The 16,858-nt window shown below is 25.1% G+C and overlaps 1 protein-coding gene across 1 annotated transcript; it reads left to right on the forward strand.

Annotated features, from left to right (window-relative positions):
• Positions 1-3,974: 3,974 nt before the first annotated feature.
• Positions 3,975-16,848, forward strand: LOC117179312 (DNA-directed RNA polymerases I and III subunit RPAC1). Its single transcript, XM_033370969.1, has 7 exons — positions 3,975-4,258; positions 4,348-4,386; positions 4,470-4,660; positions 9,374-9,558; positions 11,457-11,645; positions 16,293-16,532; positions 16,619-16,848. Exons 1-7 carry the CDS (start codon positions 4,202-4,204, stop codon positions 16,729-16,731), a joined length of 1,014 nt encoding a protein of 337 aa, XP_033226860.1. The 5' UTR covers positions 3,975-4,201; the 3' UTR covers positions 16,732-16,848.
• Positions 16,849-16,858: the final 10 nt, after the last annotated feature.

The raw sequence follows: 16,858 nt of genomic DNA on the forward strand, positions 1-16,858 counted from the left end.
AAAAAATAGTTAACCCGGATTAACTATTTTTTTGATCGAGGGCTCTGTTATTTTTCAAAATGTATGCTACTAAAATTGCATTTTTTTGGTTGCTTCGTCATTTTTATAAAAAATTCATTTCTTGGACAAGAAAATTAACTGTTTTGTTGAACATTAATTTTGGTTTGTTTGGAAATTTAACAATTATGTTCGAATTTCATTTAGTTTGAAAACCCAACTGTTTTGTGTATAATTCGTCACTAAATTGAAAATTCAACGTTTTGGAAATTTCATATTTTTTGGTTGATAATTCAACTAATATGTTAAAAAACATTTTTTTTACGATTTATCAATTTAGTTTAAAACAACTTTTTAGGTAGAAAATTTAACAATTTTCTTGAAAAATCATTTTTTTGTTACAAAATAATTTTTGTTATTTAGCTGGTTTTTGGTTAAAGATTTATTATTTTAGGTGAAAATGTATGTATTTTATTAAAAATTAATATTTTTTTGTTCAGGATTAAATTTCTTGATTAAAAAATGATCTCTTTAGTTGAAAATTCATTTTTTTGTTTGAAGAATTAATAATTAAATTTTTTGTATTGAAAAATTTTACTAAAAATTTAACTTCCATTTTTTGTCGAAAATCCAAGTATTCTGATTAAAAATTCATCTTTTGGGTAAAAATAAATTTTCTTGGTTTTTTTAACTAAAAAATTTACTATTCTATTTCTAGGTGGAAATTTAGCTTTTTGAGGTTCGCTATTTTGTTGAAAGTCCGTCTTTTTTTATAGAAAGTTAATTTTCTTGGTTGCAAATTTATTTCTTTGCTTGAAAATTTAACTATTTTGCTGAATTTTTTTTTTCTATTTGAAAATTGTTTCAACTGAAAATTTAACCTTCTTTGATAACCGATATTTTTTTCAAAATTTAACTATTAGGTTGAAAATATATGTGTTTTGTTAAAAATGCATGTTTTTCGTTAGAAAAATTATCTTTTTGGTTTAAAAATTAACTATACTGTTGAAAATTTGCTTTAATTATTTTGAAATTTTAAAAATAAAAATGTAACCATTCTATTTTTGGACCAAAATTGACTTTTTTCAGATAAAAATTCATGTATTTTATTGCAAATCTATCTTTTTTATAAAAATTCAACTATTTGATTACATTTTCTTTAATCAAGGGCCCTCGATTTAATATTCAAAAAATTGCATGACAAAATTTTGCTACTATATTGAGTACCGGAATATTATGTGCGCGCGAACGCGTGCGCCCACTTTTGTATTCATTTTTTTCATTTACTCAATTTTCTAATAACAATTTATTTGTTAAAATTTTCTGAACACTTATATTCTTGTTCACATATTACATAACGTTATTTTAAACCCTTTTACCTTCCCACATCCTAACTGCAGTTACATAACATTTTTTTTGTATTAGTTTGAAAAACTTAATAGACGTTTTGTAAATAAAAATAGATTTTAAGGATGAAGTGCGGTATAGAAATATATTAAACAATATTTTGACGTAACAAAGCAATGCTTTTTTGATATTTTTTTAGTTACACACATTTTAAAATTATTGACAAGGAAAGAAATATCAGCAATTTTTTTTAGAATTATATAAATTATATCATTTTCATGAGACAATCAGGAAAGATTTTTAAATATTTCAGATATGTCAAAAAAAGAATGTAGAAGATTTAAAAAATATATTTTTTATTTTACAGGATTTTACAAATTATTAGAAAAATTTTAGCCTTCTCAAAAGATATTTAGGGCTTGTATAATTTCAGAAGAAATGATAAATATTCCATAAATTTTCGGAAATTCTTCCAAGGTTTAAAATAGTTTAAATCTATGCAAAGCTTCTTGAATTCCTAAAAATCTTTTTATCTTTCTGGAATTTTTCTTGAAATTTTGAAAAGTTATTTCAAATGTAAAACGCTGCCTCAAAACATCCCCAATTTTCCTAGAAACTTGAATAACATTTATTTCTTCACTGGAGACCTTTCAAAGTTATTTTAGTTAAGAGCATGTGATACTTTAATATAGGTGTTCAGTTTTCAACACATTTTGTTCGCAATTTTTAATTTGAAAAAAAAAACGTTAGTGTTCAGAAGATAGCGTTTTTAACGTCTGGCTTTCTTTTTGTTTAAAAACTTTCACATAAATCTGCATTTTTTAAAATCTTCTGCAGTTAAAAAATTTTCTTTATTCTCTTTTAATCTTCGCTATATTTATAGAATTTTATTTTTTATTTTTTAATGTTACTAAATTGAAAAATTTTGCTTAAAAAACTTCTACTCTTTTTCGAAATTTAAGGAAGTATTTAATTTAATGTTTCAAAATATTTTTGAATTTTCTCCTTAAGCTCATCTTTCAAATTAAAAAATTGAAAGAAATTGTTTTGGGAACCTGAAGAAGTTATGTCATTATCCCGAATTGTTAAAAAAGTCCTAAAATTATCTTATAAATTATAATTGTTTTTTAATCGTTTCAAAACTTCTACATATCTCTTAAATTTACTAAAATTTGTTCTTTTATATATTATGGCACGATGTTGCTTAAGAAACTTTTAAAAAACTTTTTTAACTTTATGAAAAAATTTGAAACCCTTTGCAATCTTTTGTAATAATCTTTTAGAAAACATTTTTTTCTTCTTAAAAACTCTTGAATTTTAATATAGTAGCAAAATGTTAAGAAAAAATTATTGCACAACATAAATTACTTAATTAAAGAAAAAGTTATAATTGAATCTTTATCTACTTTGATGTTGTGAAAAATTAGTCATCTAATAACTAATTGATTTGTTCATAAATGATAACATAAAAAACATTAAACAATCGTTTTCATTTAAATATAGAAATAATCTGTACTCTACATTTTCTTTTAATATCACATTCATTTTTGAAAATTTGTTTTATTGGTAGCTTTTGATACTAATTTCAGAAATAAATCAAACGTATTTCCATATGATTTGAAAAATCGAATGCAAATGCATATTTCAGTACATCAGAATCATTTGAAAAATTATCTAATTGAAATAATATAATTGCAAATATAAATTAACTTTTAATATTCAAATTATATGCCATATTTCATTAAAGAACCTTTAAGTCAATAATTAAATTGTGTTACTTTAATTTCAGGAACTAAGTTTTAATCTTTATTTACTTTAATAAATAGAAAACGTTTATTAGCAAATAATCAATTGACCATTTTACAAAAGAAAGGCCATTAAAATATAATTCTGTCATAAAACATTCAAATAACTTTAACTTTATATTTTTTTTTTTAATTAGGACTTTTATTTATAAAAATTTCATTTCATCTTAAACTTTTAAACTAATTCCAGAAAATGTCACTTTTAGTAGAATCAGTTGATAATGAATTAGTTGCATTGTTGGGATAGTTGGGGGTCAAAATTTTTTAATTTTGGTACTTCGTTAAAGTGTGTTTTTCAAAGATGTCAAGAGATTATTCTTGCACTTTGAGAAAACAAAAATTATCAAAGACTGTGATCCTTCTTAGAAATCATATAAGACTTCTTGAAAATCCTTAAACTTCTCCGACTTTTTTTTTAAATGCCTTCAAATTCTTTGCAATCATTTCAAAGCTTTCGAAGTGTCTCGAAATTGACTAAAATTGATTTTAATCACGTAAAATCTTAAAAATATTCTTAAATTCCTTTAAATCTTTTAACAATCCTTAAAATCTTTGAATTTAAGTATGCTATTATACTGTTGAGAGTTTCTTTTAATGAATTAAATAGGTCTTATTATTGTTATTGGCTAAATGCTTTTTCAATACCCATTATTTTGAAATTTTTGAAGGTATAAAATACAACGTGTACATTGCATAAAAATACAATGTATTTCCAAACGCAACATAAACGTATCCAGAAGAGAGCGCTGATTGTGTCTGATCGAAAGAGAGGGAGAGAGAGAGATAGCGTCAGAGAGAGGGAGAGAGACTCGGGATCACTGAGAGAGTGAGAGAGAGTCCGACAGTCCGCAAAACAGAAAACACGTGTGTAGCGGAGTTCGTATATAAATGTGAATAATAAAATACTACAAATAATTATCCATGAAAAACGCCTACCTTACACATTTTATATCTTAAAGAGGGAAAAATACTTGCCCAAGGAGACTTTAAATCTTTTTTTTTCAAATGAAAATAATCTGTATTTGTGAATTCTAACCTCTAAACCATTGAAAATGGGCACCCAATTGAAGAAATCTCGGATACAAATGGAAGAGCATGGAGTTGTTAATGTAAGTTAAATTTTACAATATTTATTCTTTAATGTTGCATAAAAATAAAAAGATGGAAAGCAAAACGTTGATGTATTTTTTAATTTCAGAATCTTGAAGAATCCTGGAGCTTAAAAAAATTTAAGGAGGTATATTTTTGAGTTTATTATTTTTACCATAACTATAGAAAGTCAAAAGTAATAATTTTGGTTTATTTACGTCTTTGTTGTAGAATTTCAAAATAGAAATAGTCAAAGAATCGGAAGATCAGATGGAATTAGAATTTGATTTAATTGGATGCCAGACTTCTTTGGCCAATGCGATCCGAAGAATTCTACTTAGTGAAGTTCCTTCTATGGCAATTGAGAAAGTTTTTATTATGAATTATACGAGTATAATGCAGGAGGAAGTACTGGCTCACAGGTAAGAATCATTTTAATGTATTAAAAATCTTTTTGTCCTTACCACAATAAAAATCCTGCCTCTATTTCTATTTCTATTTTTAATAAATCATAATTTATCTTGCATATCAGTTCAGTTAAAATTTGTAATTTCATCTTCTTTTCTACTAATCATCCATTAAATAAAATTTTCAGTAAATTTAATGTATTTTTAATTTTAAAGATGGGTTTGGACAAATTAAATTTAAATTTAATGATCCCATGCAACTAAGAAATGTTTCATGTGCATTCCGTTTTATTTCGCCAAAATTATGCTTTAAGTTGAATAAAATTTAATGCTTTTTTGACTTATTTATCACATAAATTTATCGAATTACTTTGTTTTTATTTCGAAGTTTTATTTTCAAAATATGACATATTTCCATCAAACCAGTTGAATCCTCAACCAAAACAAATTAATTTTCAACCAAACAGTTGCATTTTTAACCAAAAATAATAGCTTTCTATAAAACAGTTGAATTGTCAACCAAAAAGATGAAATTTCTACACAGAAGATTAATTTTCCATAGCAAAAAAGGAATTTGCAGGAAAATATTTGTACACAATAGTTGGATTTTCAATAAAAAAAGATGAATTTTCATCACAGAAGATTTTAGTTTTGTACAAAAAAAGATGAGTTCTCAACGAATTGCATATTTTTTATACTAAATAGTTGAATTTTGAAATAAGGATATTAATTTTTTATCAGAAAAAAGAATTTTACTTATTAGTTTATTTTATTAATTTTTATTTTGATTTTGCTCAAAATAGTTGAATTTTCTAGTAAACTGATAAACTTTCAAGACAAACAGATGAATTTTCAACAAGGAAGTTTAATTTTATACCAGAAAAGACGATGTTTCAACAATTTACGTATTTTTAAACCAATTAGTTGAATTTTTGACCAAGAAGATTCATTTTATATCTGAAAATACTATAAAAAGACTTAATTTTTCAACTGGAAACTATACATTTTCAGCGACAAAATTAATAGTAGATGCTAAACAAAAGGTTTTAATTAAAAATAAAAATCAGCTGGATTTAACAAACAAAAATGAATTTTGAACTAAATACTTAAATAATCAGTAAAAGCGGAATAATGGACAACCAAACAGTTGCATTTTAAACAAAACAAAAATTAATTTTCTACCAACAATGGCCAATTTTCAACAAAATAAAAAAATTGGCAACCAAATAGTTACATTTTCTATCAAATTCTTGAATTTTCCAGCCAAAAAGGGGAATTTTTTATACAAAACAGTCAAATTTACAACAAAAAAGTTATTTTTCAACCGAAACAGAATTTTTTTAAGCAGACATTTGGTTTTTTAAACAAAAACTAAAAATTCTACAAAAAAAGACTGATGTTAAACAAAATATTTGAATTTTCGACAAAAAAACGTGTACCAGTCAAGAAAGAAGAAAAGTTCCAATCAAGTTGTTAATTTTCAAGCCATAAAGACTCATTTGCAACAAAACAGTTTAATTTTCATGCAAATAGTAAAGTTTTTAACAAAAAAATAAGAATTCATAACCAAAAATTTAATTGTAGACTTTTCAACAGAAAAGAATGAACAATCAACTAAAAATAGTAGATTTTCTTATTGGGTTCTATTAATTCAGTTCAGATTCAAGTGTAAAAACGAAAAAAAAAGTATCTTGACAACGTTTTTTCAAATTTGTGACACTATTTACACTACTTTTATTATCTCGGAAGTGATTCTAGTCTTGCATTTGATCGCTTTAAGAATTTTTCGTTGATTTAGAGCCTTTTTCTAGTGTAATATCGTTTTTAAAAATCCTTTAATTGAAACGCTCAATAATTCACAAATAGATAATAGATACACTATTCGGGCATTTGTCGGCAGAAAAATTCGGGTTTTTCAATTCCAGTCTTTTCAGATGGGAACTTGATGGAAATTTCAGCAACAGTCATAATAAGTTGAGAAATTTTATGATTTCCTTAAACAAATTTAATCAACAATTGCATTAATCAGGCATTTGTCTACAGAAAAATTCGTTTTTTTTAATGTCAACTTTTGTAATTAGGATATCGAAACAATTTTTTTTTCTTGGTCAGATGCCCGAATGATGCATCTGTTTATTGAATTTGTTTTTTAAAAAATATGAAATTTATCAACCAATTATAATTTTGCTGAAATTATCATGAAGTTCCCCATTAAAAAGACTGAAAAAAAACGAATTGTTCCATCCACAGATGCCCGAATAATGCATTTGTTTATTAAATTTGTTTTAAAAATCTCAAAATTGATCAAAAAATTATGAATTTAGTTGAAGTTTTCATGAAGTTCCTAATCAAAAAAGTTGACATAGAAAAAAACTAATCGTTCTGTCGACAAATGCCTGATTAATGCATTTGTTTAAGAAAGTCATAAAATTATTAATTTTTCTGAACTTATCACGAACTTCTTAATTAAGAAAGTTGACATAGAAAAAAAACGAGTTTTTCTGTAGAAAAATACCTGATTATTGCATTTCTTGATTAAATTTGTTTAAAGAAATCATAAAATTTATCAACTTATTATGAATGTTGCTGAAATTGTCAGGAAGTTCCCAACTGAAAAAACTGGCATTAAAAAACCCGAATTTTTCAGCCGAAAAATACTCGAATAATGCATTTTTTAATTAAATTTGTTTAAAAACTCAACAAATTATGAATTTTGCTAAAATTATCACAAATTTCCTATTAAAAAAAAAGAATTAGATCGAAAACAACGAATATTTCTGTTGAAAAATGCCTGATTGCTGCATTTGTACAATAACTTTTTCTATAATATAAACAATTATAATCATAAGGGAATTTTTTTATATAATATTGTTTCCATTCAAATTTCTTGCAATATAACTTGAAAAAACGTATATTTATGGAAAATGGTAGAAACAATTTGTTCAACAAATAATTTGTTTATAGAATTTTTTTTTTTTTTAATTGTCTTATACTGGAATATCCTTAACTAATGTTTTTCTATGCAACTAAAGCGATTTTAACCATTTTTTTATTATTGACGAGCACATGCAACGTCAAATAGAAAAAATAGCTCGATAACTCTCTTAGAAATCTTATTAGCTTTTTTTAAGAAATTTTTTTGTCCAAATCGGTTAATATTTGTGGGCTGTACGTTATTTTGAACCAAAAAAGTCATTTTTTTCCATAGTACGGCCCACCTTTAGGTGAGAAACCAAAGTTAAATACATTAACATAATTAAGAGCTTTTGAAATACTGTGGAATAGTTGAATAAAAAAATGTAATCTTTGATTTTGCATTATCTTTTTGTTGTAAAAACTTGAATTTTCGATTTTTCAAGAAAATTTAAAAAGTTGTTATGATAATCTTGCAGGGTATTCAAAAAGAAACATTTTTATTTTCTTGACTGTTTTTCATATCGTGCGTTATTTGGCTTAAAATATTCCTTTTCGTGTGTATTTTGGAATTTTGTAAATGCTATAACTCTAGTCAATTCTGCTGTTGTCAAAAAAAGTCATCAGGATAAATTGTTTTCCTTTTCAAATATTATGAATATCCATACAGATAATTTTTGAAGTTTCTAAAAAAGTGGTCTCAAAAATATTCAAAATGTGCTCACTTTTTGAATTTTCATCTAAAATGGCTAGCTAACGAACTTGACCTTCATTTTAAGACACTAAAAGAGTTTACGAAAGGAGAATCCTATCAGTCGATTCTTTCGAAATTTATCGTGCTAAAAAAAACTATTTACGAACAGACAGACACATTCGTAAAACCCTGTTTTTCGGATTCAGAGGGTCTCAAAACGTGGACATTTGAAAAAAACTGGGGGGGGGGGGCAAATTTTACACAAATATAATACCTTCTCTGATAAGAATGTAAAAATTTAAATAGAGCAATCAATGTTGTAACGTTGAAAGTTTTAGTTTATCACTCTGAAAGTTTACTATTCGAGGATTCCTATTGCAAAAATTATTTTTCAAATTGCGTTGTTTTTAATATTTGATTCATAATTGCTTATTTTTAATGAACAGTTAAAGATTGCTAAAATTAAAAAATTTCATTCATTTAATTGAAAAATGTCAAATTGAATGATTTAAAAATATAATATTTGAAAGTGACACAATATCTAAAAACCATTTGAAATTTTATAAAAGCGGTTTGTTAAGTCCAATGTTTTTCTTCTTCAATTTTCTTGTTGTTCAAGAAAAAAAATTGTTCAATTTTTAATACTCGAACTACAGTTCAATTTTTCAAATCGTTAATTAATTTATATTGACAGTTCATCAAAATTTAAAAAATCTCAATTTCAAGCGCTTTTTATTTTTAATTGTTAGAGTATTCAAAACTGCATTTTAAAATTCTACGAAGTAAGATTGTACGCTTAATAATGAAGAGCGGAAATGGAAAATTTTTAAAGTAAAATATTTTATAATTACGTATTGAAAAATGAATGATTTAAACAGTTAACAATTGAACTTAACATTCACAAAAAATTGGAAATCGAACTTATTTGAAATTGCACGATATCATGTGATATGAAATTTTACGGTTTTTTTCGTGTTTAAAAAAATTTTAGGTTTTCCGGATATTTTTCTGTGTCTTGGCAGTTTGAGAACCAAATTCCGAAATAAAAATGAAATGACCCTTCAGTTTTTCAATTATTACATAAATTTTTGCAAATACATTTTTTCGCATTATCTTATTAGACTTGGGCTTATACCTCTACGAGCAGATGCTCGATTATTCGAATATCCATCAACCGAAGGAAACAAAGACGACGATGTTAGTGAGCATGATACTTTAAGATATTCTCTTAAAGTTACCTGTTCAAATAATAAACAGGCACCTAAAGAATCTAGAAGACACGAGGAAATGTACATCAATCACAAAGGTAAATCAAATTTATTACTCATTATTTAAAGTTTTTCCGCTAAAATTACGAGATTACTTACACTTAATCTGTCGTGATTTGGAAAAACACCGTTAACTGCAAAATTAACGAAGCAGAAAAACTCGACAAATACTTTTCGAATCTTTATTCGCGTAATTCGGTAATTACGGCTTTCTTCGAATTACGAAACTCAGAAACAGGTCTGACATGGTTTTACAGAACGCTGTTCATTTTAAATAAATGAAATAATGGAATTATTATTTAATCATGAAATTATTATGAAATATTGCATAGTATTAATATTATTATTAATTATTGAACTTTTAATTGTAAATTATGAATATTAGATACTCTTCAATTTTAAAAGATTTGTAATTCATAGTTCTACCATTCTGAAGGGTAACAATTAACAATTATTCTTGAATTATTTGAAAGAATGTATACAGATTTCGACATTTTTTTGGAATAGTTCAATTTAGAAGACTGATAGTGGAAAATTCTTAAATTTTACGTACTTGAAATGTAAAACTCTTTAATGTTAAGATTTACCATTGAAAACTCTTATATTTTGAAAGATATATAAATAACCATTCTTAAATTCTTAATATTTTGAGGATCAAAATTGAAGCGTTTTAAATTTTAAATCTTCCAAATTGATAAAATTTCAAATTTAAATCATGAAAATGATAGCACTTTTAATTTAAAAATTTTAATCTTACGTGATTTTCAAATTGTAAATTTTGAAAATTAAAAATTCTTCAATTTTAGAGATTTACATTTCCAATTGTTCAATCTGAACGATTTTCAGTTTAATTTTTTTTATTTTTAAAAGAGTTGCAAATCAAAGTTCCGAAATTTTGAAAAGTTATAATTGACAATTCTTTAATGTTGAAAATGTGGAATTACTAATTATTCCATTTTTCAGGCTTACAGTGGAAAATCCTTAAATTTTACATATTTGAAATTTAAAACTCTTAAATTTTGAAGATCTACAGTTAAAAACTCTTATTTTTTTGCAAGACATATAAATAACCATTCTTAAATTCTTAATATTTTGAGGATCAAAAGTCAATCGTTTTAAATCTTCCAAATTGATAAAATTTCAAATTTAAATCATGAAAATGACAGCACTTTAAATTTAAATCTTACGTGATATTCAAATTGTAAATTTTCAAAATTAAAAATTCTTCAATTTTAAAGATTTACATTTCAAATTGTTCAATCTGAACGATTTTCAGTTTAAGTGTATTTAATTTTAAAAGATTTTCAATTTAAAGTTCTGAAATTTTGAAGTTATAATTGACAATATTGCAAAATACATTATTTTTTAAATGGTAAGTCTAAAATAAATTAGTTAATTTTATGTAAATTTAAATATTAAAAACCAATTTGACCAATTTTAAACTAAATACATTATGATGAGATCATCTTCAGAAGGCTATTTTGTTAATTTCTTTGAAAAACTTCCAATGAATTGTTTCCATTTTAAACAAATGAATTTTTTTTTTATTTTTACCTATAACATTTTTCCATAATATAACTGTTTGTTAATTTAATACCGTTATTAATTATAAAAAAGAAATAGACTTTCAATGTTAATTTTGCATTTTGCAACTTATAATAAATGCATTTACAGCTCTCTCTTCATATTACAACTCCCCAATCTTTGCAGCTAACGTCATTTTCCAAAAATTATGTAATAATTGTTTTTAAACTTAGTGAAAAATTTAAAAAATTATTTTAATAATCAGGTGTATCTTTTTTTTAAACATTCAAACGATATAAAAATCTAATTTTTCGATTTTTTTACAGTTGACTGTATTTTTCAAAATCACGGCAGTAATCTCTTATGACATTAAGAAATCTAACTTAAATAATACTGGCTCGGACTTTTTCAGTTTACAGTGGAGACATAAAATGGTCTCCTTTCGGGAAACAACATGAACGTTACCCTGAAGGCGAGAATCAAGTAGGAGTCATCCACCAAGATATACTGCTGAACGAAATGAATCCTGGTCATGAAATGAACCTTTTCATGCATGCCGTCAAAGGAATCGGCAAGGATCATGCTAAATTTTCTCCCGTCTGTACGTATAAACTGCGAACAATCTTTAACTGTGCTAAACAGGGTTGCTATAATACATAATCCCAATTCCAAAAATCCATGATTTTTCCTTGACCACTTTCTCATGTTTACTGGCTTATAAATTTTTATTTTAAATATAAAAAAAAACTTACAACTAGGAGATCAATAATGTTAATGCAAACAATGTTTGTTTCTAAATTTATTTTAAGGACTTAGTAAAAACAGGCATACAGAATTTTATAAGGGGTCATTCACAAATTACGTAAGTTGGATTGGTAGGGAGGGGGTATTGGAAGATCTTCGTAAGAAAAATGTTTAATAAAAAAGGCGGATTATTTTTAATTCAAAATGAGGAATTTTCAACCAAGAAAGAGTTCACAGTCAATAAATAGAAAAATTTCATCTAAAACTTTTGAGTTTTCATGTCAAAAAGACGAATTTTCTACCAAGCAGTTCAGTTTTTAACCAGAAAATATGAATTTTTAATACAAGAAGTTAATTTCTAACAAAATTCTTGAATGTTAATGTAAAAAAAAACAATTTTGTACAAAATACATGAATTTTTAACAAATGTGATGAATTTTTAATTAAAAATATAAATTATTAATCAAAAAATTGAATTCTCAACAAAAAAATCCGTTTTAACCCATAAATAGAATATTTCAAAAAATGTAATAATAGCAAACCGAATTTTCAACAATATAGTTAAATGTTCAAACAAAGAAATTTTAAACGAAAAAGATCAATTTCCTACTAAACAAAAAAATGAATTTCTAATAAGTCACATGAATTTTAAGCTAAATAGTTAAATTAAAAAAAAGCTGGATTTTCAACAAAAAATGTGATAGTTAAATGTTCAATTAAAAAATTTTATTTAGGAAACAAATTTCCAATCAAATCGTTAAATCTTCAACCAAAGAAATGAATTTTCACCTAAACATATAAATTTTTAACCAAGGAAATTAATTTTATACTAAAAAAATATTCATTTTGAACAAAATACATGAATTTTCAACCAAATAGATAAATTTTTAAGCACGTAAATGAATTTCGAACTGAATTAATCTTCAACCAAAACAATGCATTTTTAATCAAATAGTTGCATTTACGACCAGAAAGATAAATTTTCAACATAACACGTAAATTTGCAAATAAAAAAATACATTTTTAATCAAAAATAAAATAGTTAAGTTTTCAATCAAAGAAATAAATTGTAACCAAAAAGGGGTTTCTGTTTAAAAATTTCTATTCGAAATTTTTGAATTTTCTATTGAAAAAAGACCAATTTTCATAAAAATACATTAATTTCGAGCGTAAAAAGATCAATTTTGCATCATAAAAAAATATAATTTTTTTACCCAATAAAAAAGGGGGTTTTAATAAAAAAAATTGCATGGTAAAATTTTAAAGACAAAAAAAATTCATAAAAAGAAAACAAATTAAAAAAAAAAGTTGAATCTTCAATGAAACAAATCAATTTTGAACCAAAAAGATAAATTTTTAACCAAGAAAATTCATTTTTACTAAATAAATTAATTTTCAACTAAAATAATAAATCTACAACAAAAAAGATGAATTTTCAACAATAAAAAAATTCTTTTTCTATTAAAAAGACATATTTTCAACGTAATACACGAAGTTTTAACCAAAACAGATACATTTTCAACCATAAACGAAATAGTTATATTTCCAGACAGATAAATTAATTTTGAACAACAAAAAAAGGAATTTTCAACCAAAAAGATGATTATTTTTCACCACGAAGATTAATATATATGGGGCATTCCACACAAAAAAATTATGTTCATAAAAAAGTACATTTTTCAATTGCTTATACTGCAATATTAAACAAAGATAGAAAAATTCATACGGAAGATAAAATGTGGGCCTTGTCCTCAACTTTCGAATAAAGTATACTAAAATCCACTTTAATTATTTATTTAAGAATATAAATCAAATTTTTATAAACAAATAGGTTTTTCACAGTTTGGACCTGTTTTTTATCTTTTTTTATTTTAAAAACTTAAAAAATCATATATTTTTTAAAAATAAATAATCAAAGTCGATTTTAGTATACTTTATTCGAAAGTTGAGGAAAAGGAAACATTTTATCTTGCAAATATTGTGTGGAATGCCCCATATTCCAAATCAAAAGACGAATTTTCAAAAAAATAGTTAAATTTGCAACAACAAAAAATGCTCTCTAATAAAAATGATAATTCATTAAACACAAAAATGAATTTTTCAACAAAATAGTTGAATTCATAATAAATAAGTAGAAATTTCTACGATAAGAGATCTTTTTTTTAACCAAAAGGGCGAATTTTTTACCACATAAGATTGTTTAGACAATAAATGAAAAAAATCATCCAAAACGTTTGATTTTCAAACTGAAACTATGAATTTTTAACAAAAAGTTATTTTTCTACAAAACAATGATTTTTTAAGGCAAAAACATAAATTTTCAACAGAAACCATTGAATTTTGAATCAAACAGAATGACTTTCTAGCAAAATCATTGAATTTTCAACAAGATAATAAAAACTTTAGCCATTAGATGAATTCTCAACCAAAACGATTATAAAATAAAAAACTTCTGAAATTATGCGTTTGTGAGACTTTTAGTTATTATTAATGCATGTTCTCTTCTACACCTAATTTTATTAAAGTTCGAGGTTCATTTAATTAATAGAATTTGTGTGCGCGCGCGCGTGTGTGTGCGTGTGTGTGTGTGTGTCTGCTGACCTGTAACAACAGGGTGTCTAAGTGACGTTGAAAACCTGGAACTCTCCTTGAATTTTGTTGAAACCTTGAAAACCTGGAAATCTCTTTGATTTTTTCACGAAAACCTTGAATTTTAATTATTCTTTTTTTTTCTTTTAAAACAGTAATTTTATCGAAATGCGAAGAGTAATTTAAATCTTTTAGCCTATTATGAAAGAAACATCTAGTTTAGAAAAAATCTTGACGCTGAAAATTTTTCATTTATCAGGATATAATTTATCTTTTGTTTATTACAGCATAAATAAAGATGTTTCAAGGTACTTTTTGTTGAGGTGTTCAAATTAGAAATTATAAAAATGATTAGTTTCGAATTTCGATGTTAATTCAGTTCAGAATTAGAATAAGCCATGGCCATACAACGGTTTTTTCGATGGGTTGATCACGCGGTTTTTGAGTGTACAACAGATTTCAAAAGGTTACAAAACATTTCAAACATTTTAAAATATTTTAAATATCTTTAACATTTCATAAAGATTTCACGGATGTTAGCGGTTTAAAAAAGGTGCGCACGTCAGATTAGAATCAAGATTTCGCAGCAATGTCACAAACATTTTAAAACTTTAAAGATTTAAAAAGGGGTACGTACACCAGATTTCGAAGATTTCAAAAATTTAAAACGATTTCAAGCGGTTTTAAAACGTTTTAGAAGATTGCAAAATATTTCAAATAATTCAATGACTTCAACGAATACAAAAGATAGATTAAAAAGTTTTCATACAAATTCTTCAAAGATTTGGAACATTTCATAAAGATTTTAAAACTTTCAAAAGATTTTAAAAATTTCAAAACGTCTCTAAGTTTTTAAATAACTTCAAAATTTTTTAGGAGATGTCAAAAGATTTCACAAAAGTTTAAAAGATAGGATTTCAAACCATTTCAAAGATTTTAAACGATTTAAAAATGTTTGACAAGATTTCAAACGATTACAAAAGATTTCCGAAAGATTTCTCAAATATTTTTAAGAATTCTTAAGGATTTAAAAACATTTCAAGAATTTCAAAGATTCCGACAAGGGTACTGTATACACCAGATTTCAAACATTTCAAAATATTTAAAAGATTTTTAATGATTTCAAAAGGTTTCAAAAAATTTGAGAAGATTTGAAAAGATTTTAACAATTTCAAACGAACAGAAAAGATTTCACGAACAAAGATTAAAGAAACATTTCAAAAATATTTCAAAGATTTTAAACAATTTCACAAAGTTTTTCGTAGATTTCAAAGCTTTCAAGGACTTGAAAGATTTCAACAAGGGTAGAGTACAACAGATTTCAAAGATTTAAAAACATTTCAAATATTTTAAACGATATCAAAATTTTTTATAATATTTCAAAAGATTTAACAAAGATTTCAAATATTGCAGTGATTTTAAACGATTACAACTAATTTCATAAAGATTTTACAAATATTTCAAATATTCCAGTGATTTCAAACGAATATAAAAGGCTTAGAGAAGATTTCACAATTTCTTTAAAGAATTCATAAGGAATTCAAAATATTTAAAAATATTTCAAGAATTTAAAAACATTTCAAAGATTTCAAGCGATTTCAAAAGGTTTCAACACATTTTAGAAGATTTGAAAAGACTTCAATGATTTTAAACAGACAAAATATTTCGCAAACAAAGATTAAAGAAAGAGTTCACAAAGATTTCAAAAATTTTACAAAAGCTTTGAAAAATGCCAAAAGATTTCTCAAAGACGACTCACATTCGCAAAAAATTAAGAATTTGTTTATTTACGATTCGGCTTTCTTTAGAAATTTTTGGTCAATAAAAAATGAAATGGCACCCTGAAAAATCGTGGCTAAAGCTGACAATTACTTTGATCAGATAATTACAATAATCGCTTTTCATTTTTTTCCAGCAACTGCCTTTTACAGACTCATGCCACGAATTACCTTACTCAAACCTGTAAAAGATGAATTAGCAGAAAGACTAAAAAGTTGTTTCAGCCCCGAGGTGATTGAAATAGTGCCGAGTAAATCGGGTGGAACTGAAGCTAAAGTGAAAAATCCCCGTTACGACAGTTGTTCCCGCAATGTTGAGCGACACGAAGACTTGAAAGATTGTGTTTTGTTGGAACGCGAACCAGACCACTTTATTTGTAAGTATTTCTAATATTCTACTAATATTAATTCTAATTAAGTTATTAAACATTTTCCAAATATTTTAATTTTTGTAAACTTTCAGTTACTATCGAGTCGGTCGGCGCGCTCACATCTTCCGTACTTTTTTGCGAAGCCGTAAAAGTTCTAAAAGGAAAATGCAGGACATTCATAGAAGAACTTGATAACATCAGTTAATTAATAATATTCCACACCTATATATAGTTTAGCGATTTATTATTTTACTCTCTGAGGCTCCGTATGATAAATCAGTCTTGTATCTAAATAAATTTCTTATTTAATCCTTGCTTAAAATTTTCTATTC

This window comes from Belonocnema kinseyi, chromosome 9 (assembly GCF_010883055.1).
Source record: "Belonocnema kinseyi isolate 2016_QV_RU_SX_M_011 chromosome 9, B_treatae_v1, whole genome shotgun sequence".
NCBI lineage: Eukaryota > Metazoa > Arthropoda > Insecta > Hymenoptera > Cynipidae > Belonocnema > Belonocnema kinseyi.